This window comes from Eutrigla gurnardus (genome assembly GCF_963514095.1).
Source record: "Eutrigla gurnardus genome assembly, chromosome: 13".
Classification (NCBI taxonomy): Eukaryota; Metazoa; Chordata; class Actinopteri; order Perciformes; family Triglidae; genus Eutrigla; species Eutrigla gurnardus.
Genome location: NC_139936.1, coordinates 17,012,478 through 17,035,623, shown reverse-complemented (window position 1 = coordinate 17,035,623; position 23,146 = coordinate 17,012,478). Strand labels below are relative to the sequence as shown.

The following is a 23,146-nucleotide window of genomic DNA, read 5'->3' as shown; positions in this document are numbered from 1 at the left end:
AAATGAGTCTGAGTGTGTTTTCTTCTGTCATGTCATGTGTAGCTTTGAGGTTGTAGGTTCAGTAGAGGACTGAAAGTAAAGGAACTTCTTTTCCAGAAGTAAGAAAACATTTTTTTAAAAATCACCTTGATATTTCTAATAATATAAATTCAATATTTAAACTTGAAACAGTCAGTGGGCAAAAAAAAAGAAAAAAAAAAGAAAAGGCTTGGTTTTTCAGCGTTATCTATGTATATTTATCCAGCAGAGTTGAAACAGATCCACACGAAAAGTAGCTCCAGTTAAAAATATTTTTCTGCTGTGCAACTTTTCGAGCACCAGGCTCTTCCTCAGACTTCAAAATTTACTCCATGTGTATGATTATTAACCAACAGAGGAAATGGAGAAGCAGTTCATGACACCTATTATTATTTCCTGTTAGTATAAATCATTTTCTTAAAACAGTACTATGTTGATAAGTTTGTACTTTGAGCAGCAATCATGTGTCTGGATAAACCTCTTGGATTTCCAGGTTCAGTTGACATGATATATAACTTTGTGTTACACTGTTGAGAGAGAAATCATGGATGTTAAAATCATTTTGCTGTTGAATGACTGTTAATGAACTAATAAAGATCTTTCAATACATTGATGTACAATTGTATGTAATGTTTTATGCAGTTACTGGTTTCATCATTCATGGCACCAAATTGGCAACCACACAGTATCAATACAGTACAGCTCTGATTAAAACAGAAAATTGTAACACGTGGTCTGAAAACAGTATGAATAATATGTCGTTTTTTGACATTGTTCTCCATGTTTTTGCTACAGATTTGTTTTGCTTTTTTAATGTAATTTCAGGAAATTGACATTCAGACAAAGTGCTCCAAAAGACTGACTTATTTATACTGACTACTTAACTTAAGTCCATAACTTAATTAAGTCAAATAAAAACATAGTTAATTGATATACAAACCAAAATGATGTCAAGACAATCTTTTCCTAAACCTAAGAATTTTTGTTTTAGGTCACATTAACGATGTGTTTAACTGCAACCGTGTGTCCAAATGTGACGATTTATAATAACTACTTAACTTGCGTAAATTCATAAATTTATGTAGAAAAAGCATATTTAATTTACTTTATGAAACATTCTTAATCAACCCAAAAGTGAATTAAAATTTGATTTTGAATTTGATGACGGAAAAAAAGAATTTCAACAATTTCAGCCTAAAGCTGCAGAAAAACAAAATGTGGAAGAAGTGACTGACTTTTTTCCCTCAAAGTTACATAAATAACGACAAAAAGCAAATATGTCCATTTAAACTGTTATTTAATTGAAATACAAGTCAGTACCATTACGTTTCCAGCTTATTATCAACATTACACTATGTCCATACTTAAGTTTTGTACAAAGAGGTATCAGTTATATAAAAACACAGTACAAAATAGTTGAAAATGATACGTACATGTACACGTCTGAATACGTTTCAACCATACTTCAAGTGTCAGGAATCTTCTGTGTTTGTATTAAGTCTCCCCCGTCACACAGACCAGAACCGGCATCAGTTGAATAACCAGCGGCTGGTTTCAGGAGCGTCGCGATAAATGATAATGTGCTATGACTAATAAATATGCTTCCATATCCTGCAGGCGTACTGGCGTGGTGCCAAGCGGGCAGGGGGTGGTATGGAAATATAGACTTTTTACATGCCAGACACCAAACTGAAACATACTTAAATAATATTCCATGAACAGTATCTGTATTAAATATTCTAGTCATGCAGTATATTCAGTTGTGAAATAATTTAATAGATCTTTTCTTCGCAGCGATGAACACAACAAGAGCGATCTGCTAACTGGTGGTGGAGGTCTGTGACTCCACTTTGTCTTGTTTTCGAGGAAGATCTTCAACCAAAACTGATAAATAATCAATAACAGCTGATAAAAGTTAGCTTCATGGTTGAGATATAGAATAACGATAAGAATTGTTATGAGGTCACATTATAGTGACCTCTTGACATAATAATGGGTCCGAAAAGGTTTCTTGGGACTAGCAGAAATATTGTATTTTTTTTATTTCATGTTTCCTTAAGAATCAATTTGGAATAATTTAATATATCATTCACATATCGATGCATGAGATTTCATGTTTTACTTAAAAAAGTACAGTCGCCAGGAAAACATTTTGCATTTGTTGTATTTGGTTCAGAAGCATCAACATTCAATGCACCATGCTTGGCAGATATGTACAATACCAACATTTTTTCTGGTGACTGCGTTGTGATATTTTCGCCTGTTAGGACACTAATCTAAACTTTAGGTGTGCAGAAGTTTCAAAATAAAAATAGCTGTTTTGACCATTGCTTTCTTTGTGTTCCAAATAAATCATTTGGAAAAGAAATAAGAAAAAGAGCAATGGAGAATGATAAAAGTGTTTGATCTGTGACCTTTGCAGATGATGTAGCATTAAGGATTTAGAAATTGATTCTGTCTGATATCAAGATGACCAGACTTCATTTTTAGATAATTTAAATTATCCACCTGACAAATGAAACCCATGTAAATCCAAGTTATTGGAGGAAGGTCTGGACTTTCAGCTTCCTCTCATTCACAGTAACTGTAGTACCCATTTCATTCCTGGTTGCTGGAGTTCGAGTTGGGGTGGAGAGGAGGTGGCGGTGTCCTGGACTAGGAGGTTGGAGGTCGTAGGGCACGGCAGGAGTGGCAGCAGGCCTTGCTGTAGTACCAATGGCTGCACAGGTTGACCTTCAGCGCCAGCAGGCAGTTGGTGGAGGGACGATCCTGGCAGCTCTCATCTGGGGACACAGGTCACATATGGTGGAGCCCACGTTACTATTTAAAAAAATACATAATCAGATTTTTTTTTTTATCATTTTGTGTGCTTTTGTTTTGAAAGCCCCTCTCTGTCTCCTGTACTACAGTACCATTCTTCACCCGAACTTCTTCTTATCTACCTGCAGGGGCGCTGCTTTAATGTCCAACAAAAATCAAAATAGTATCGGCTATTGTATTAACGTCAAAATTGTAGTATTGTGACAATAGTATTGTCCTCTCTTTGGGAAAGCCCTTCAAAGGCTTGTTTTAGGGTTCAGAATTGGTATTAATTTTCAGATCAGAATACAGTTTTGATTAGAGTTGGGGCTAAGCATTTATTTGTGATGGTTAAGGTGAGGACCTAAGGAATGGATGAGTGTCCTCAGGAAGATACAAGTACAAGGTTGTGTGTGTGTGTGTGTGTGTGTGTTTTGCTCGTGTTCCTATATTTGTGGGGTCCAACACTTTTGTGGGGACCAAAATTCTTGGAGTCCACAAAGTTAAAGTCCCAGTGAAACGGAAGTTACAGTGTCTTTATCTCCTGTACTGTGATGTAAAGTTTAGATTTTTTCTTTTTAACCTCAACGTTAGCCCTTACTAGAGACTTGTTGGCATATCCCTCTGAAGTGTTACCTGGCGGCTCAGTGGGGCACGGCTGCAGGGTACAGGTCTGTTTGGCCACGGGTTTGGTGAGGGGGTCACAGCCTCGGACCAACTCCCTGCCCTGGTAACACTTGACGTCCCTCATCCTCACACCCACACCACACGTCTTAGTGCACTGAGGACACAAGACCAGATGATGAACCATAGGATGTCTTTGTGGTTCTAAGGCCTGGTTCAGACTACAGGATATTAGTGACTGTACGATGGTCACTATGTCAGATAAGGTGATTATAGAGTCATAAATAGACATGACGGACTAAACATTGGTTCCTCTTTCGCCTCACCTCTGTTTACAGATCGCCCTCTGCACTGATTGGTCAAAGTGACGTCCTATACATCACATGGTATTAAAAACAATTGATCGTCATGACACTCATTACTATTCTGATCTGAGCCGACACAGCCATCGGTATAGAATCAGGATCATATCATGGAATCTGAACCAGGCTTTTATTGGTGCAGAGACACCCACTCTCCACACCAGAGGCAACGTGTGTGACCTTTGGTGACCTCACCTCAGACCAGGGGGTGGTGTACCATTTGAAGCACGGCCTCTCAAAGCAGGTGCTTTCCTGTTCGGGCCTCTCGCTGCCTCCGCACGCCTCGTCGTCAAAGGTCTGGAACTTTCCTCCACTGATGCCGACGCACAGGAGAAGCCTTTGCTTCACACCACGGCCGCAGGTTGTGTTACACTACGAAAGAAATATTAGGTAACTAGTAGTTGTTCTGTACATTTTTTATGGTATTATTATAAGTTTATTATATAATACAAAATGGAGAAAAGCAAGTAAATCAGTGAATAAACTAATTTGGACACCGTGACAAGGCCTCACCCTCTCCCAGTCTTGGCTCAGCCAGTGTGGAGCACAGTCTCTCTCGCCACAGGGGTGGATGGCCAGCGGCTTGTCCTCCGCAGAGCACTGAGATTCAGGAACCACGCGACCCTCCGGAGCCTTACAGTACACGTGACGCATTGTCTTCCCCTGGCCACACAACCCCGAGCACTGCAACAGCGAGGGTCAGAAGTCAAACGGGATGACTCATAAAATAAGAGACTGCGTTCCTGTTATTATCACTGCCTTTTAAGGCAACATCGTGAAGCTCAGAGTCATATCATATTAAATGGGAAGAAGCATCAAGTCACATCAGAATTAACACAGAGAGAGTCACCATCTAGCTCAGATGCTCAGAAACACAAAATCATCAGGAAAAAGCATCAGTCTCAAAGTTACCCGAAGCTGCACACACGCAATGTATGCAAAGGGCAAAATGTGGCACATGTGCTCACAGTTGGTAGTTTTCTAAATAACAATACATATTACTGACCTAACCTTAGCTGTAGCTAGGGAATACTATCTTACATTGTGCAAAGAAAAAATTCACATCCATCCATGTTTGTGCCTGGTTAGACTCCATCACTGTAAATTAGACCTGCAAGTTTCCAGACTTTGCCTTTGAATGGAACATCAGGAACTACATTTGTCTGTGCAAGACAATAAAAAACATAAATTCACACTGTGGCACTGAAGTGAAAACATCTGGGGCAGATGAGGTGGAACAACCCTAAAAAACGAAAAAAAAATTTAGGAGGACGAAAAACCTTTTGTAAATTATACAGAAAGGAAAAACAGACAGGTAATAAAAATAAATGAATAAATGAAGTGAACGCAGACTGGCCAATCATAGCGCATCATTGTCCAGCTCAACCATCCGTCTCTGCTCGACTGTCACGGATTCAGATCTTCTTCATACTGAGTTTACTGTATTTAAAGTTAGGTAATAATGATACTCGTGACCTGGAGAAAGTACTGGACTTTTCTACATAAAACCACAGTTAGAGTCACTAATGTTGCAGCATCTATTCTATGCTACGCTACCTACAGAAGGCATCTTTTTAATGATTATAATGGATAATGAAATAAAGGTTGCCTATAGAGATAGACCTTTCTGTTAAGAAAGGAAAATCCTTTTTGATTAACCAGAAATGGTTGCATCTATCTGGCTTATTAAAACTATACTCAATTTGGGGTAAGGGTTAAAAAAAAAAAAAAACTTTAATTGAACATAATAAAACACATTTTGTTTGAAGTTGACAGGGATAAACAATAAAACTCATCAAACCGGTCTTTGCATTCGTCAAACAATCACCAATTCCGGTTTGTTCAAACTGAACCCCAAGCCCAGCGTAAGGCATGAAAATATGTTTGTATGTTTATTACATCCAATGTGTGGTTAGCTTGGTGGTTTTGTAAGGACGTAGCGTAATTGTCGTTTATAAAGTACAATTTTTCTCCTGAAAACCGATAATATACCGTACATATTGTCATACAATCGTGTATGTTACTGTATGTGTATGCCGTGTACATGGAGAGTATGGACACTCACAGGCCCCCACTCAGACACAGTCCATTGGCGTTCGCAGGGAGGACCTGTGCAGTTTTTGATGTTTGGCGGTTTGGTCATCAGGTCACATGGTCGGGTCTCTTCAGAGCAGCGGACGTCGCGGCTCACCAGGGCTTTGCGGCCACATTTGGCGGGACACTGGATAGGGGAGGGGCACACAGAGACGTACACATTCGTAGATATTTTATTGGAAACCATGATGTTTTTTTAACTAAACCTAACCATATCAAGCGTAGCATTAGTTCTGGCAGGCCACGACGTCAAGCCTAAATCAGCAGCAACAGCATAGCTGTCAAAACCGAGGAGATCAGCTGACGGCTCAGCTGACTCCCCGTGCTCGCTTCCTATTGGGAAATTGCATTCAGAGCGCGCTATTTAAACTGCTCTAGCCTGACCTCCCTCGTTGCTTCCTCTGCTGGCGTCTTCAACCCACCTCCACCCCAGCTCCTCCCGTCATCTGTTATGTACCTTACCATTGTTCTTGTTGGTTGCTCTGCTCTGTCTGGGGGTTTTCTTTGCTGCTACGCTCCCTGCTTATGCCGTTCATGATGGCTCATGAAGGGCAGGAAGGTGCTCTTCCTGCCTCAGGCTTTCCACGCAAGCGCGTGGAAGAGCAGGGAGTCCCAGAACAGTACCATACCGCCAAATGAAACTTGTGCAAATAAATAAAGATTCTTTTTGACAAAGTGGTCCTGACTGAAGTAGTTATGTTGCTCGTTTTGTTTTGTTTGTCTTGTTCGTTAACCACGTGTTTTAAACCCTTTAAATCTTTGACGGTTTGGTTTCCCTGGAAATTGAATTGAGAGTGTTGAATGTGATTTAGTAGGAGACAAGGTTGTAAGAAGAGACAAATCTGTTGTTCTGTAAAAACATGAAACACACGCCTCCTCTCTGTGTTTGTTTGTGTTTTAAATCTCATACCTCAGTCCACTCAGCCACCTCCCACTGCGGGCCACAGGCGGGGCTTTTGCAGGGTCTTCTCTCCACGGGTCTCTCCAGGTCCGCCATGCTGCAGAGGTCGCTGTACACCGAGCTGTCCAGACCCGGCGAGAGCATCTTCCAGCAGCGCACTTGGCGAAACTGGAAACCCTCGCCGCAGGTCCTCGAGCACTCACTCCAGCTGCTCGCCTCCCACCTGAAACACCGTCACACCATCACGTCTCATGGGGTTACCCCCAGATTTTTTATAAAAGCAAGAAATATCCTGCACAGGGTTGCGTCACACAGTTTGAATAATATCTGGCTCATTCTACATGCTTTATTACCTGGGTTGACATTCTCTCCCGATACAGAAGTCGTGGACTGGCTCCGGTCTGGTCAGAGCGTCACAGTACATGTCATGCACCTCGATGCCATCGTAGCGGATACACGTGACGAAGGACTTTGAGATGCCTGGATTGTGAGCAAGAAACAATAAGCTGAAGACAAAGCAAGGCAAACTTATTCACGTAGCACATTGTAAACACAATGACACACAACAACTCAATGTGCTTTACATGAAACAAAGAGAAATGTTACCGCTGAAGAAGTCAAGGAGAATTAATCACAAACGGGTCGGCAGACGCAAACAAGTTTCGATATCATTTATCATTCATCTTTTAGGATGGATGCATTATTTTACCGTATTTGGCTCACTTGTTTAAACAATGCTGCTTGATTGTAAATCCCTTAAAATTTACCCCCAAAATACCATTTGAATATCAATCAATCGCCTCGTGTTACCCGGACTTCCTGACTTCTAAAACTATCTTCCGTATGGTGACATATTTCCCAGTGTACTTCCCATTTTCCCATGTGTGCGTGTGTGTGTGTGTGTATCTGTGTGTGTGTGTATACGTACCTACAGAGCAGGTCATGCTGCAGGGCTCCTGAGAGGAAAGTTTCCAGCGGTACATGTCAGCAGCACTCAGCTTCAGGTTCTTCTGGTAGATCCTTTGATTTCCCCTGTCGCCACACACACACACACACACACATACACACACACACACACACACACACGGACACACACACACACATGCATGCACACACACACACGAACATACAAAAACAAACATTTGAGTGAAGGAAAACTTAAGCAGTAGCTGTGGTGGCGTGTGTCCTTGTGTAATGCAAGTATTTTGCCATATTTTTGCAGAAATGTGACTGGAACATCGTCTGCATGCAAATAGTGAGTGAAGAGTTTGAAAAGTTCCTATTGCATCTTCTTCTTCTTCTTCTTCTTCTTCTTCTTCTTCTTCTTCTTCTTCACCGTAAAAAATAAATCGTAGCCACAGTGAATCCAAGCAGAATCCAATTGCACCCACCGTCCTCTCTAGACAACAGATTTTCCAAAATGATATATTTTCAATGAAACATTCTTCTCGGGACATTTGAGGATACCCGGCTGCACCGAGACTGACCACAGCGTGACGGCTGATTCACAGCCTGCATCCCGGCAGACGCACTTTGTTTTTTTTTTATCACATCACATAAAAGTCATATGCACATTCTTGTCATAACACCGGTTTGCTGCCTCCGCCTCTGCCAGCCGCCAGACGTTTATTTGAAAATCACTTTGAGTTATTCCTCGCCGGCATCCCTCCATGTAAGCCAGACTGATTCCTGCACATTATTCTCTCCCCAGAGGTGACTACGGTCTGACAGCACTCTTTCCCCCTCTGCATCACAGTTTTCACTTCTTTTGCAAACAACTTGACTTATTTGTTTCCAAGTGCGGCTGTCCTTCTCCTCCTCTGCTCATTTCCTCTCCTCTCTGTCTCTCAGAGGAAAGAAGGGCGTGTCATCCACTGTTTTATGGCTGCTGGCTGCACAACTGGTGAAGCCATGTTTGGACACAGAGTGGCGAAGCCAACATGAATAATAAATATTATGAATGGAAAACCTGCCAGGTCTACCTGTCTGTCTACCCTGCTGTCTGCATATCCACCTGTCTGTCTGCCTTACAGTCTGCCTGTTTTTGGGTTGTTCTGTTGGCATAGAAATGATCATTTGTATATCGATGACCCCTGTGTTGTTTTCCTGTGTAACCGTCTGTCTCACTGCCCCTCCCGGCTAAATGAGGACGTCCTCAGAGGCTCCCGGGCTGCTGTCCATCCAGCCTGCAGCAGACCCCGGAGCTGACAGCGTCTGAACAATATAGCTATGGTCTACATTCTGAAAATCAGTTGAGCCTCTGAGACAGATTAAAAGCATCTCGCCCCCCCCCACCCCCACCAACCAAACCCCTCCCCTCAGTGTTCCACGATTCGACGAGGCGGGATGACGAGGAGCAGGGGAGACAAGGGGATTAGATGGAAGGTACGAGCCAATGGGAGCCTTCCGGAGCAATGGGTCCCATTGGTCAATTTCTATGCAGGCCTACGGCTGATAGACTGAATGGATTTTTTATTTATTCCAAATCGTAGACCACTTTAACACCCAAACCTGTCCAAACTAAATCCAGTCTGAAGAGTGGATCCCCGCTGTGCATCATCCTAAAACTAGCCTGTACTTTTTTTTACCTGCTTCCTGCTGGATTACCTGGTTCTGTTGGAGCGGTTGGAGGTCCTGCCACCACTCTGCACGGTCTTGTTCTGGAACGGAATATCTCCGCTGTCGTTGCGTTTGCGGCCCAGAGCGAACTCCAGTGTGTCGTTGACGCCAAACGGCCCATCTTGCTCCAGGCTGCTCAGCTCCACCTCCGCCGGTCCCACCTCTGAGGAGAACAAACTGTCGCCCTGCGTCAGCAGCTGATTGGTCGAGATGTTGACGAGCAGATCATCGGGGCCAATACGGTCGTCCAGCAGGACCCTCCAGATGAGGTTTGGAGAGTCTGGCCCCGTGTCCAGGGGCCCACCAGCAGCAGCAGGGTTGGCTGTGCTGTCTGTGTGGCTGCTGTTTCCTTCTGATGGATCAAAGTGGGAAAAGCTCAGCTAAGCTTGGAGAGCAAACTGATATCTTATTCAAGTTCAATCTGTGCTTTTGGACATTACCACTACCCATAGACGGATTATCATGACCATGGGCCCTGGACACAAACTCGCCACGGGCCCCTGCCTACACACGCAAATAGTACGCGCGCAAAGGCGCTCTTTTACTGTCATTTTAGGTCTGTTTTGTTTGGCACCTGCCATGAACAGGACAATATACATATTATGGGAGAGACAGCAAGCTCAAATAGCCAGCCATGGTAGTATTATGGAGTAAAACACACCTTAATTAAAATATAACCACCTAAAACAAATCGTGAAAGTAATAAAGGCAACATGAATGAACATCAGTAAAGAGCCACCACAGCTACGACCACACAAAACCAAAAACCACAGCCATTCCAATATATTTTTTAAATTGTACCAAAAAAAAAAAACAACAACTCTGAAGGCCAAGGGCGCCTATTGGCTCTGGGGCCCTGGGCACACGCCCACTTTGCCCATGCGGTAATCCGTCTATGCCACTACCCCCAACGTCTATCTGACAATATTACATCATCATATTACATTGTACATGTATCTAATAAACCACACAGGTTGGCAAACATGAATCTAGTGCGTATTTGTGTAGAGGGACATGGATTTTTCCATTTCTGTGTGGCTGTGTCAATGGAAAGTTAAGTAGATTACAATTGTATGACAATTTTACCAACTGCCAGTTGAAATGTTGAATAAGGGCACTAAATTAATCTTTTTGTGTGATTAGTAGGATAGAGAGAGACACAAGATGATAATTAAAACAAATATCTCTGCAGGACGTTTCAGAAACCCTAAGTGAATGAAAAACATCAGGAGAAAGAAAACAGAATAGGGAGGCGAGGAGATAGAGTGGTGAGTAGAGTGACGTCAGCCTGTTACAAAATGTGCGGCGAGCCTTTCAACCACCTCTCCATCTCGCCTCGCTGCCCGGAGCGCTGGTGTAATGGCCTCGATGGTCTGCTGAGCGAGCTGAGAGCCCGCAGGAAGGGCCATTACTGTTCATGTTTTTGTGTTGCAGATATTTAAAAAAAAAAGGGGGGGGGGGGGGGGGGGGGGACTCTGAATTTTTCATCTGACGCTGATCATCTTTATGTGTCTGTAACATGAATAATGCAGCGCTCCAAACGGCCATCTCATACACAGAAAAAGATCTGCCAACTGATTCGTCCTCTATTTTACTTTCTCTTCCTTTCCTTTATGCTGCGTTCACAGCAAACGCAAACCATCGTTTATGTTTGTTGGCATCACTCCCCTTAGAGGAGGCGGGGCTTACCGCCATGTAGACAATACTTTTACATGGTGTGGAAGTTCGAGATACGCCAGGAAACCAAAACAGTGTCCTGTCTTGGTTCTCGCATCATTCAGAGGTGCTCTGTGAAGTTAATTTCGCTGTATTCATTGTATCTAGCAGTTTACTACAGCTGGATGAACCCAAAATACAATGTTTTGCTGTGATTTAATTGGAACAAACATAATAAACTGATACATGATGCTTGAAATATTCTGTACAACACACACAGATCTCAGGTGTTCCTCACCTGTAAGTTTTGGGGCAGCTGCTCCGTCCTGGTCACAGTCGATGGCTTCCATCTCCTCGTAGACCTCGTTGGTCTCTTGGCCTTTCTGTCTGTCGGCACCTGCCGGCTCCAGCTGGCTCTCGGGGACCACCTGCTCATAAACGCTGCTGTTCGGGGCCAGCGGACCCCCCACTTCCACTGAAACATCTCCGGCCGAGGTGTCCAATCCGGTGTAGACGGGGGGAGGCGGGACCGGAGGCAGGGAGTCTCGGAGGACCGTGTACTCGTAAGTGATGTATGGCGTGCGGCCGTTCTGGTTGCACACCTGAGTGAGGAGGAGTCAAGTCGAGGTCGGGTTTTGTTTATACTGCTTTCAGATTAGTGACAAGGGGGGGCAATAAACCAAGTCTGTTATTTTGACCTCACTGTTTAGTTTAGATTGTGTTATATTGAAGGTTAAAAATAAAATTGAGGTTTGTTATATTTGGACATTATATGCAACGTGGGGAAACGTCACAGGCTTAAGGAAAGGTGATAGGAGAACTCAAAAGGATTTAGGAAAAGTCGACCACGGTGCTCAAAGAATCCGACCGGACTTTCACTAAGCTACTTCATTATAATGCCCGCTGATGATCGACAGCTGATGATTGACGCTGGTGAGTGACGTGCGTCTGCGGTGGAGAAACTACAATAATGGATGACAAAAAACATGTCGTCCACTTCTCCACATGTTGTTGGTTTTATCAACAGCTGGCTCACTGACCTGCTTCAGTTCCAGCAGCACCTCCTTCCTGTTTGACCGTTTGCTGTATTTAAATTTAATTTGTGGTTTTAGTTGTTTTTTTTTCAAACATTTATAACATGATTGAAATTAATAAATAAAAATATCATTATATTATTATCACTGTTCACACTGTCTGCATGAAAGCAATTGTTAAATATGCAAATACACATAGGGTTTGTTTTCATGAACGGCCGAGGTGTGCGACACTTGCAAAGAATTGTGGGTCAGCGTAATCTCCTTTCCTTTGGTAAAGGCAGGTCCGTTGCATCCTATGCTGAAGGAGATCTGAAAGGACCATTGGAGCTCCTTTCCTTCGCATTTAGAGAAATCTAATGGCTCTTATCATGGCGGCCACTTGTTTACATCCGGGTCATTTCTTCAGTTAGGAACCTTCCTAAGCAAAATAAACTATTCCACCGCAGCCGTGTTCTCAATCAGACACAGTCAATGCCAGGAAATATTCGGAATAGACTCTGTCTCCACTGCAACGCCAGAAGAAAGAAACTGCGTCTTTAGTCAGCAGTCTTAGTGAGAGCGACCTTTAAGAACAGAAGCCTCGAGATTAGATTTTCGGGATTCATGAGGTCCACATCCTCACATCGTCTTCTTCTGCAATTCATCCCAGCATTCGGCAGTTTGTGAATGAAATGAAATCTATTGCTTTTCGAAAACAAAACCGAGAGCCTTCTAATACAACTGAGTCATTGTGAAAGTATCCTCAATTATTGTTTAATGCACAATTAATTTGTGATTATCTGAAACCACGACAGGTTGTCAGTGTGAATAAACAGAAGTATTTGGATACACAAAAGCGGGTGGGTTGCCATAGCTACCTGTACGTCCACATTACAACAACAGTTATTTCCATGAAGATGAAGCAACAGTTGAGTGGAAGAAGAGTTCCAGTGAAAGAGGCAGATGGAGGAGGGTTGAGCGTACCAGAATATTGATGGGCTGGTCGATGGGGCCTTTGGCGACGATGTACTCGATCCCGGTCTCGTACACATCCATGGGCCGGCGGTACTTGAAGACGGCGCCTGCTGCGTGGAAGTTCTGGGGAGTGTCCACCTTGTAGGCGCCGTTAAAGAAGAAGTTGCCCGCTTGGTCGGTCACAGCTGGAGGACGTGATAAATGACAAACTATGAGAAATACATAACCCACTGTAAAAAACATGTAGTTCCTCATCAAGTTAGACATTCCCATTCAATGTTCTAAAGAGAGTTGGGGTGTTTTTCGCATGAAGTCCTATTTTCAAGGAACCAGACTCAGTCCTCCTTTTTTTTTTTTTCTTTTTTGCGTTCATTCCCTCTAAAATATCTATTTTATATTCATTAACTGTTATTTAGGAGGTGGTCTGGTTCCTTTCCGAGGGTCTCAGTTCTTTTGGAACTCGATTGTTTAACACTTTGCTTTTGTGTGTGAAATCACTGAACTTATACAAACAGATATATATAAACTAGTTTGTCAGGACAAAGGAAAAGAGGTGTTCCAACCTAGAACATCGGCCGACTTCTTCCTCTCAATGATCTGGATGTCCCATGATCCCTCTGGGATTTGAGTGATAAACGAGTAACCTTGACAACAGGAAATAGAAAGTGTTCAGCGTCACCTCAGAGACAGACCTCCACGTTAACATTAAAAGACGACCCGAACCCAGAGGCTCACCCAGTGTCGATGCCCCACGGCGGAAGTTTCCTGTGACTCTGCTGCAGCTGCTGCCGTCCCCCTGGCAGACTCCACACTTATCCAAGGTGTTGGAAGAAAACAATACTCCGTCGCACCCAATCGGCTGAGCAGCAAAGCAAAAAAACAATATCCTATAAATCTCGAGTGGACTTTGAGGGCTAATATGGTGATGATGCAGAAACTAGCAAATATTTTCCATCATGAGATGTGACGCTTTTGGATGGCGAGCCAAAAGTGTGAATCAGAAGCTCACACGCAGTGCATCCTGGTACACGTAGGCACTGCCGGCACAACTCTGTGAGAAGGGGAACTAGCTTTCAATATGCAGCTTCCTTCCTGTGGGTTTGTCCGTCAAACACAATTGATGCACTGCTTTCAGTGGTGCTGAAAACTGGAAGTGGAGTGAAACTGTTCAAAGTGAAGAAGAAGCTGGACTCACCTCACACTTACCGTCCACGCAGACGCCGCGGTAACTGCTGTACTTGCAAGATGTGCCGTCTCGCGCCGTCTCCATCAGCTGCCTCTGGCCGTCGGTGGTGGTGCAGTGAAGGTCACAGGGGTTACTGGAGATGTGAACGTAGTCGTCTGGAGAGGAGAACAAGCCCATTTCTACGTGTACCTCTATTTCTTCTTCTGCAATTGTAATTATTGCTACCACTCTGGTCCTATCTATTCTGTTACTGCTGCTATTTGAGTAATTATATTAGCCCTGAGTCAGATGCCGATACACTACAATTACACTAAAAAAATGTAAATGTGTTACCTAACAATACAGTTGCATGGCAGCTCACAAAATACAATCTATTGGTTTCATGTCCAGGGACACAAAGAACAAAGGAAAGAAAATGAAATAAAATTGTCCGCTGCTCTGACCATCCTGCTATGTTGATTTCAATGGGAATCTCCCTTCTACTTCTGTAAAGCCAACAAGGTGAATGAACAACAACATTTTCAGGATATTAATTAGAACCCAGTATATACTGTATATATATATATATATATATATATATATATATATATATATATATATATATAAAAAGACAGTTCATGAGTCACATCAAGGATGCTTCTGTTTTGGTTGCAGATCATGTTGAAGCTCTGCAGCTCCGGTCTGTTTGACGGGCTAAAGGGATCTTGTCAAGGCGTTTTATGTGTGTTTATACCAGGATACAGAGGTTTCCACTGGTAGTTCCTCCCATTGTATAGCTGGGAGTTGAAGGACCAGCACTGCTCCTCTCTGAAGCTCCTCCCGGCGGCAGGACATTCCTGCAGTACAGAAACATCACAGGCCATTAAAACAGGTCTGTTTCACACTTGTTAAGACTCAGTTTTAAAGCATGCTAGTCAAATAAATTCTCTTTAAGCGTTTATTTATGCAGGGGTGGTTTTCCTGAGATTGCACGATCGTCCTGAGGCCCCCGCCCGGCTTCACTTTCACACAGCTATACACAGTAACGCCTGGAGGCCGCCGGCAGCAACCACAATCCTCTACTGTCAGCCCGTCACACGGACTCTGTTTGTTTTCATAGAGATGTGAAATAAGGTGAGAAATCAACTGGAAGCCTGGGACTCACTTCTGTGTTGCAGAGATGATATTTCTTGGCGGTTCCTGTACAGGTCATGTTGTCTTTCCCAGCAGCAACTTTCTTTCTTTGGGCAGAAATCGAACATATTTAAAAAAACAAAAAAAGATTGGATATGAAATTAAATATCAGGTTGAAAAGGCTAGTCGTTTTAATGATCCAACAGCTAAGCTTTAAGTATAAAAATCTACTCAATTGATAGTCGTGTTCAAGACAAAATATGAAATTTATGGATAATAAAATAGTTAAACTTCTGAAAACTAATCACGTCCACCAGCACTTAAGTCCGTGTGTGTATGCATGTGTACACTGCGGTTGAACATGCTTATGCATGATGTATCCATCCATATCAGTACATAAGAGTTTTGTTATGAACTGTAGATAGACACAAAGGGGACAGCCTTGTCACAGCCACTGTGACGCAGTCAATCTTCAAATAAAGTCTCCAAAGGACGTGGCTGCTGAATTGGGACACAGCTAAAGTGTGTGTGTGTGTGTGTGTAGACTGACTGACCTCTGTTTAAGACAGTGTCTCTCCTGTGACATCACTCCCCCCCCACAGGCACGGGTGCAGGCTGTCCACTTGGCCCACTCCCCCCACCAATATGTGGTCACCTCCAGCTCCTCCTCCAGACTGTTGGACGCCACGCCGTCCTCCTGGCAACGCACACGCACACACACACACACACACAGACACACACAAAAATGCATAGAGACACACAAATAGTGGTAATTAGTTGTAGAAGAACCATCGGAACCTACCAAACATTCACAATTTACGTGAAATAGTCCGACAACACAGGACCTTCAACCAGGAGAACGGTGTTGTTGCTCATGATGTTTCTCCTTTTTTTTGCTTTTGAGGTTTTGCTGGTCAAACCAAGCTGTACGTAGTTGTTTTACCTGTTGTGGTAGTATTTGTAGCAGTATTTGTTGTGTCACAGTAGTGGTAGTACTCTGATCCCACTGTGTGAAGTCGCGGTGCAGACGGATGGACGGTCAGAACCGAGTAGAATCACAGTAAACGTCACAGTGTTTTGTTCGGGGTATTTCACACATTCCCGTTGTGCATGGCCGTCGTTAATTCAGGCCGATGGCTGCGTCCCTTCATTCGGACGGATTCATCAGAGTGACGCTGGAATGTGAACTTGTAAAGGTGTGAGACAGAGCAGCTGTGAGAGAGGGTGAGAGACACTGGAAATACCAGACAGAGAGCGTAAGAGAGAGAGAGAGAGAGAGAGAGAGAGAGAGAGAGAGAGAGGGAGGAAAGAGTGAAGAAGAGTATCTGATTGGTCGACCGACAAATCGGTTTGATCACGCTCCTCAGATTATGTTTTCAACTTTGCATTTTAGTTTTTTTAGTTTTGATTCAGCTAGATTTTTTCTTTTACTTTACCTTTTTTTATTCTTTTTAAGTAATTTAACAATTTTTTTCTCTTATGAAGCCCTTTTAGTCCTCAAATTGTCTGTAGCTTAGCGTTGACAATCATTCAGCATGATGATATGAACATGTCGGTTAATGACTGTAATGAATGTGGCATCCTTGGTACCAACAAGCAACACAGGTTCACGTCATGCTGAGGGACACATTTCTTTTGTGTCGTTGCGTGCGATTTGACATTACCTTTCAAAACCTCTGAGTTCGGTTGAGGAGAAACATCACGGTTAGGTTTAAAATAACTATAACACATAACAAAACTACTTGGTCAGGTCCAGTAAAAACATGGTTTGGATTTAAATGTACAACGGCCATTGTAGGGGGGACAAATTACATTTACATACATTTGGAACTTTTCTTTCGGAATATGGCCAAAAGGAACGTTTGGGAGATGCGGTGTCCAACACCGATTTCATGGTTGAAAGTCTTGTGTTGTCGGACCCAACCCACCTCGTCCCTGTGCATAGATCACTTGGTCAATCCAAAGGTCAAAGGTGAGTGAAATTAGATGTTTGTTAGACAACCGATAACAGCACAGAAACACATGTTTTGTGTACCTGTGGCCCCCTTGTGGACGGGTTCCCCACAGACAGTGCCAGTGTCAGGAAGGCCAGGAGGACCACGCCCATCTCCCCACACTGTTCCCACGACCACACCCTCATCCTGGTTCACCAGAGAGAGAGAGAGAGAGAGAGAGAGAGAGAGAGAGAGAGAGAGAGAGAGAGAGAGAGAGAGAGAGAGAGAGAGAGAGAGAGCACAGGTTCAATATGTGGACATCATTGAAGAGACCTTTCTGGTCAAAACATTTCCATCATCCCTGTAGCAGCTCAACAGATCTCAAATCAGTCTGTCAGCACGACTTGACAGTTCAGAGTCTCGGTTACAGTGATGTGCCAGTTTTCACCAAACACAGAGCCGCCAACATTATGATTAATGGAGGGAATGTGGTCCAGAACCCGGTCTGTGTTTCTAGGTTGAAGCAGCCGGTGATGAGTCTTTAACAAAGGAAACATCAGAACCATTAATGAGCTCTCGTGGCGTCCAGGCACGAGAACTGTGATAAAAGCGTATTGCTGAGATGTGTGTGTGTTTCTTTTTTTATGTCTCTTCTCAGTATCCAAACCCACGAAGGGCCTTTTTTACACCACAAAAACACATTTGTGGTCATAATATTTCCTTTCTGACTCTCCAGTGAAATCTCGGGGCCTCCAAGAAAATCTGAGGTTATTTAGGAGGGAATACCTGAAATGCTTCCGCTGCCTTCTACCATCGCACAGACAGAAGGGAATCTGACAGTAAATCACATCAATATTATTCTGAGAAACAAGAAACACCTTATGAGTAGCAGAAACCTGTTACTGTAAAATATTTTACAAAACAAATTTGCACTCTTGTCCTGAAATACTTGATATATCCTCAAAAAGTGAACGGAAATCTTCCGGTTTAACATTTGACGTGATTAATAAAGAAATGTACATCTAACAACGTGTATTTCACTGGCAGGTGGAGGTTGACACAGGCAGTCTGTTGAGAGGACGCAGGTGTTGGAGACAGGAACGGCTGAACAGTGGAGGGCTCGATTAAAGGTAAACAAGCCCCGATGGAAAACGGAGGTAAGTTTCCGAGGACTCCACACAGGTAGGCCTTTGTTTAGCTCCTCAGACTACAAGGAAACGTAGATGTCTGTATATAAAGGTGTACATGAACACAGACACAGGAAAAGGAGGGGACGGCTCCACACAAGCTGAGGGGCTCAATGAGGCCTTTCATTTGTTAAAAACTCACGTTTAGAGAATCAAACAGTCTGCAGAACGTCACACGGCATAATCCAATATTTTGTCAATCTGTACGATCAACAAATTCACTCAGCGCATTGATAAATACAATGTGCCATTTGCCGTTTACTCTCTAAAATGTGACTGATGCATCAGGATTGTGAGAGGAAACCCTGCAGCTCCAAATGTAAACAACTAACTGGGCCAAGTGACGAACAGAAGCTGCGTAGTTTATCGCATTTTGGTAAATATATACATTTATATATCATAAATGAGTCTGTCTGCATGAGAATTGTGAGCTTTTGACCTTCATGAACACAAATGCATACGTGCATACTTACAGTACACCAAAAAAAGTATTCAACCTTTTAAGACAAAACTTCAGGGGAAAATGTGGTTGCAATGTCTGAATCAGCAAAAAGTCGAGGGAGCTGAATGATTTCAGGAGGCTGCACATTCTCACACACTCACTCTCTCTCACACACACATTCTCTCTCTGTCTCTCTGTCTCTCTCTCTCTCTCACACACACACACACACACACACACACACACACACACACACACACACACACACACACACACAGTGTCCTCAGGTCCAGTTAGGCAGCCTTGTTAAAATAAGCAAACAGCTCGTCTCGCCCTGTTTGCAGTCTGGCTTTCTCTGGCACTAAATATTGGTGACAGGTGTCTTAAAGCAGGCGCAGCAGCACCTGGACTTCATTACCCGACCAGACACAGCTGGAGCCCGGCCAGCTGCCAAACACACACACACACACACACACACACACACACACACACACACACACACACACACACACACACACACACACACACACACACACACACAGAGGAGACGGACACTCAGTCAGACACAGCTGCACATGTGTATACACTCAGCCAGTGGTGTAACTGAGTACACACATGCCCGTTGGCCACCGTGCACGCTCATGCTCAAGCTGGAGCCATGTGCACGTGCAGGTATGCAAATGCCCGAGCATGAATCATCCTCGTTCCCATACGAGTTTACGTGCACACTCATATTCCACTACTATTCTGACAATATTCCTCATTTAATGTGTGTCATGTAAACGTCATATTCTGTTTCAATATTCTGCAATATTCTCTCATTCAGATTGAGACATGTGATATGTTGATATTATTCAGGTTTTAGGAGCATTCTTTGGGCATACAAAGTCATTCACTATATGCGTCTCCACTGGGGTTTTCACACATTAACTTACTAACAATTTGCAGATCTGGAGTAGATGCCGATCCAAAGAAAATAAACTGCTTTCAATCACTATGAAGGACTTGGATATCAACAGGTTTTTGGATATGCACAATGCCAACCTCTTCAAGAAGGTGGTGAAGGGATGAAAGACGGAAGCTGTGTTCACACGGTCCGACATTTTAAGGGTAAAAAAGTTTTTTTACAATGGCTTGAACTTTTGGACTTTGGACTGTATTGTTTGCAACAATACTAATTATAGAGCATTACTTTCATAGATATACTGAGTGTTTGAGGGCATTCTGGAGACACAAACCCCAAACTTCCCTCTATGACTTACAGTGTATCTCCCCATTCCTCATCTCTTTGGCATCTCCATTCTTAAGGCCAATTGATGGGGTTAATTAGGATCCTTGACACGAATGAAATGCATCCACGTGACGATGCTAGCAAATTATGATAAGACGTAGGCGTATTTAAAGGTGGAGTCGATCATTCGAATGAATAGCTGTTGTTTAATTCAGTGAATATCTCCTGACGGTCCCCCAGCTGTCCCATCTGTGTGTCTGCTGCTCATCAGTTAACGCCACCTCTGGGACTCACTCCCAACACGGAGGGTCCGGTCCACCTGCTTCCAGCAGAGAACCACGTCCTCAGGCTTGGAGGTTCCGACTCTCATCATTTTTTTGGCTGCAAACCGCCCCAGTGTGACCTGAAGGTTACGTTCTGAAGGTCACACTCTGAAGGAATCTACAGAACCCACATTGTCTGCGAACCCACTTTGCATGTCTAGAACGGATCAAGGCTCTCCCTCGACCTCTTGTATACAAAATAAAAAGAAGCTCAGACACACAGAGACGAAGAGGGAAAATGATGAGATGGAGCCACACAGAAGCAAAAACACAGCGGACGAGGAAGCAAAAGGCAGTCTGACAAGTCGAGGAGAGGTCAGTGGAGTTTAGTTGCCCCCACAGGGCAAACAGGAGCCAGATTGCATACACTTGAACTCCGACCTATTTGTTGACTCACTCTTCGAGGGTTGGCTTTCCCAGGAGAACAACGGCTCCATTAATCTGCATTACGTTCACTCACAATGAAACAAACACAAAGTTACTCCGGAGCAGGTTTTAGTCAGACCACCAGACTTCTTGGAACAAGTCTGAGCAGTTTAGCACATTGGAAAAGCACACAATGCTGTCGCTCCAGACAAACACAGACTGCAGATCTGTTTACAAACTGCACCATGGCCATGCTCACATACAAGTAATACTTATATTCCTTATGATGAATTCTGCACGTGTACACTAACGCTGTGTGAGTGGGTAACATCACAAACGCACTTCTTCTTAAAAACAAACCACGATCGTTTCCTAAACCCAAAGATGTTTAAATTCACAACGTGAGGTTTCACTTTCACTTTCAAGAGGTTGGAGGTCCAGTCCAAAGTATTATAACGCGAGTGATAACCGTTGATAATGGCGTCACTTTTGCACGTGTCGATGACGCCGTGTCACTATACACTCGTTGCATAGTCTTTTTCAAAGTAAACTTCTGTCTTCACAGGAAGTTAGCTTAGACAACAAAACTGCTCAGTTAGATTTAGGAAAAGTCGGGGTTGATGTTAACTGACTAACGAATCAAGATTCATGTTACTAACGACTGATGGGACAAATGCCCCGTGTTTGTGCCTTGGTGGTGAGGATGGGTTGACAGGGATGGTTAGCTCCGTTTCTGGCATAGAAAATGCACAGCTGCCTGGTGACGATTGGTGACCAACGCTGCTTCCATATCATCACTTGACTCCAGATTGACAAATAGCTAATCCAATCGCAACAGCTGGATTTCAACCAGTAGACACTATATGTAGAATAAAAATATTTTGCACTATGTAAAGATTTGGACCTGAATCAATCAACAATACCACTAAATGCCAAGATACTTTGTTCTTCAGCGTTTGGAGGTTTCTTTCTATTTTGACAATTCAATAATAAGTATTAGCGTGACATTCTCAGATGGAGACTGATGCTCTTCAACAAACTTCTCATCTGAAGTGACTCCTAACTTTAACATGGGCCCCAAAAAGTGCTTGATCAGAGCACCAGGCGACTCCTTTTATTATTTTTTTACAGTATTAAAAGAAAATTCAGTGTGTTTTCAAAGTTAAACTCAACAGGAAAGAAGTGGGCAGATTTTATCCTCTAATTCTCTGCAACAATTTACGCTTTGACAAGTAACGTTGGCACGAATGTTCGCCTCTACCTCACCATTTACACACACACACACACACACACGTATATACACACTCTCCCAACAGCTGAAAAGTTTCCAGACAGACTCACTCTGGCCTCTCCATGAACACACACACTCGCATACACACAGACATGCGCGTGCATGGCTGCACGAAAACACACTCACACTCGCACATACTCGTGAAAGAGAGTCAGCATTATTTTGTGGATTTGTTTTGGTCTGGTGCAAAACACAAGTCTCATTGGCTCTGGTGCCTCCCGTAAATACACAGACACACAAACACACACACACATACTCTCACACAGAATACACTGAGCAGATGTAGACATGCCACCGTCTAACACACACACACACTGAATCCAAACCACACAAACTTAACACAATATGCACACACACACACACACACACGCACACACACACACACACACACACACACACACACACAGAGGAGGTTTCAAATATTTACCCACTCACCTCGCCTGCAGCAGTCCAAGGGCTTCTCTGAGGGTCTGTGTTGAGGATGCCGCTTAGTGTGTGTATGTGTGTGTGTATTTTTGTGTGTATGTGTGTGTGTATATGTATGTGTGTGTGTGTGTGTGTGTGTGTGTGTGTGTATTAGCGTGCCAGCGACAGCGGTGGTGTGTTGTGGTGTGTTGGTGAGTGCTGCTGTTGCTGGAGTGAAGAGGGAGAGACAGACAGAGGGAGGAAGAAAGAGGGGAAGGGAGGGAGGGAGGTAAGGTGTGCTCTCCCTGCATCCCTCTTCCTCCTCCTCCTCCTCCTCCTCCTCCTCCTACCGGTCAGCAGGAGCAGCAGACGGAGACGGTGGGAGGATCAGAGGAGTGAGGAGAAGAAAAAAAAACTCAAACTGAACAGGAGCGACCCGTCTGGCTGCTCTGCTTTCTTTCTCTGAATCACAATTTAACATTCAACTGAAAAACACATGAATCCAAATAAATGAAGACTTTACACGTTTAAAACCCACGCAGGTCTAATGTTGCACCTTCCTGACTGTCTGCTTCCATCTCTAAATATGAATGAGTTGTCGACAGGG

General features: G+C 43.5%; 1 protein-coding gene across 1 annotated transcript; it reads right to left on the bottom strand.

Moving 5' to 3' along the window:
• Window positions 1-1,319: 1,319 nt before the first annotated feature.
• LOC311023807 (ADAMTS-like protein 2) lies at window positions 1,320-22,748 on the bottom strand. Its single transcript, XM_084025864.1, has 19 exons — window positions 22,570-22,748; window positions 17,399-17,504; window positions 15,918-16,060; window positions 15,395-15,470; window positions 14,984-15,086; window positions 14,260-14,405; window positions 13,800-13,923; window positions 13,628-13,708; window positions 13,074-13,249; window positions 11,372-11,675; window positions 9,406-9,769; window positions 7,727-7,830; window positions 7,152-7,278; window positions 6,808-7,021; window positions 5,869-6,024; window positions 4,317-4,487; window positions 3,999-4,175; window positions 3,454-3,598; window positions 1,320-2,801 (listed from the first exon to the last, which is right to left on the bottom strand). The coding sequence occupies exons 2-19, from the start codon at window positions 17,501-17,503 to the stop codon at window positions 2,674-2,676; spliced, it is 2,844 nt and encodes a 947-aa protein (XP_083881990.1). The 5' UTR covers window position 17,504; window positions 22,570-22,748; the 3' UTR covers window positions 1,320-2,673.
• Between the last annotated feature and the right edge of the window lie 398 nt (window positions 22,749-23,146).

What these genes read in the sequence shown, in the direction of transcription:
- LOC311023807 (XM_084025864.1), bottom strand. Translation starts at nt 17,503, where the DNA reads ATGAGGGTGTGGTCGTGGGAACAGTGTGGGGAGATGGGCGTGGTCCTC. An exon ending in GCGTGGACGGTAAGTGTGAG is followed by an intron (nt 13,924 to 14,259) that starts GTGAGTCCAGCT and finishes TTTGCTGCTCAG; the next exon opens with CCGATTGGGTGCGACGGAGT. An exon ending in ACACCACCCCCTGGTCTGAG is followed by an intron (nt 3,599 to 3,998) that starts GTGAGGTCACCA and finishes TTGTGTCCTCAG; the next exon opens with TGCACTAAGACGTGTGGTGT.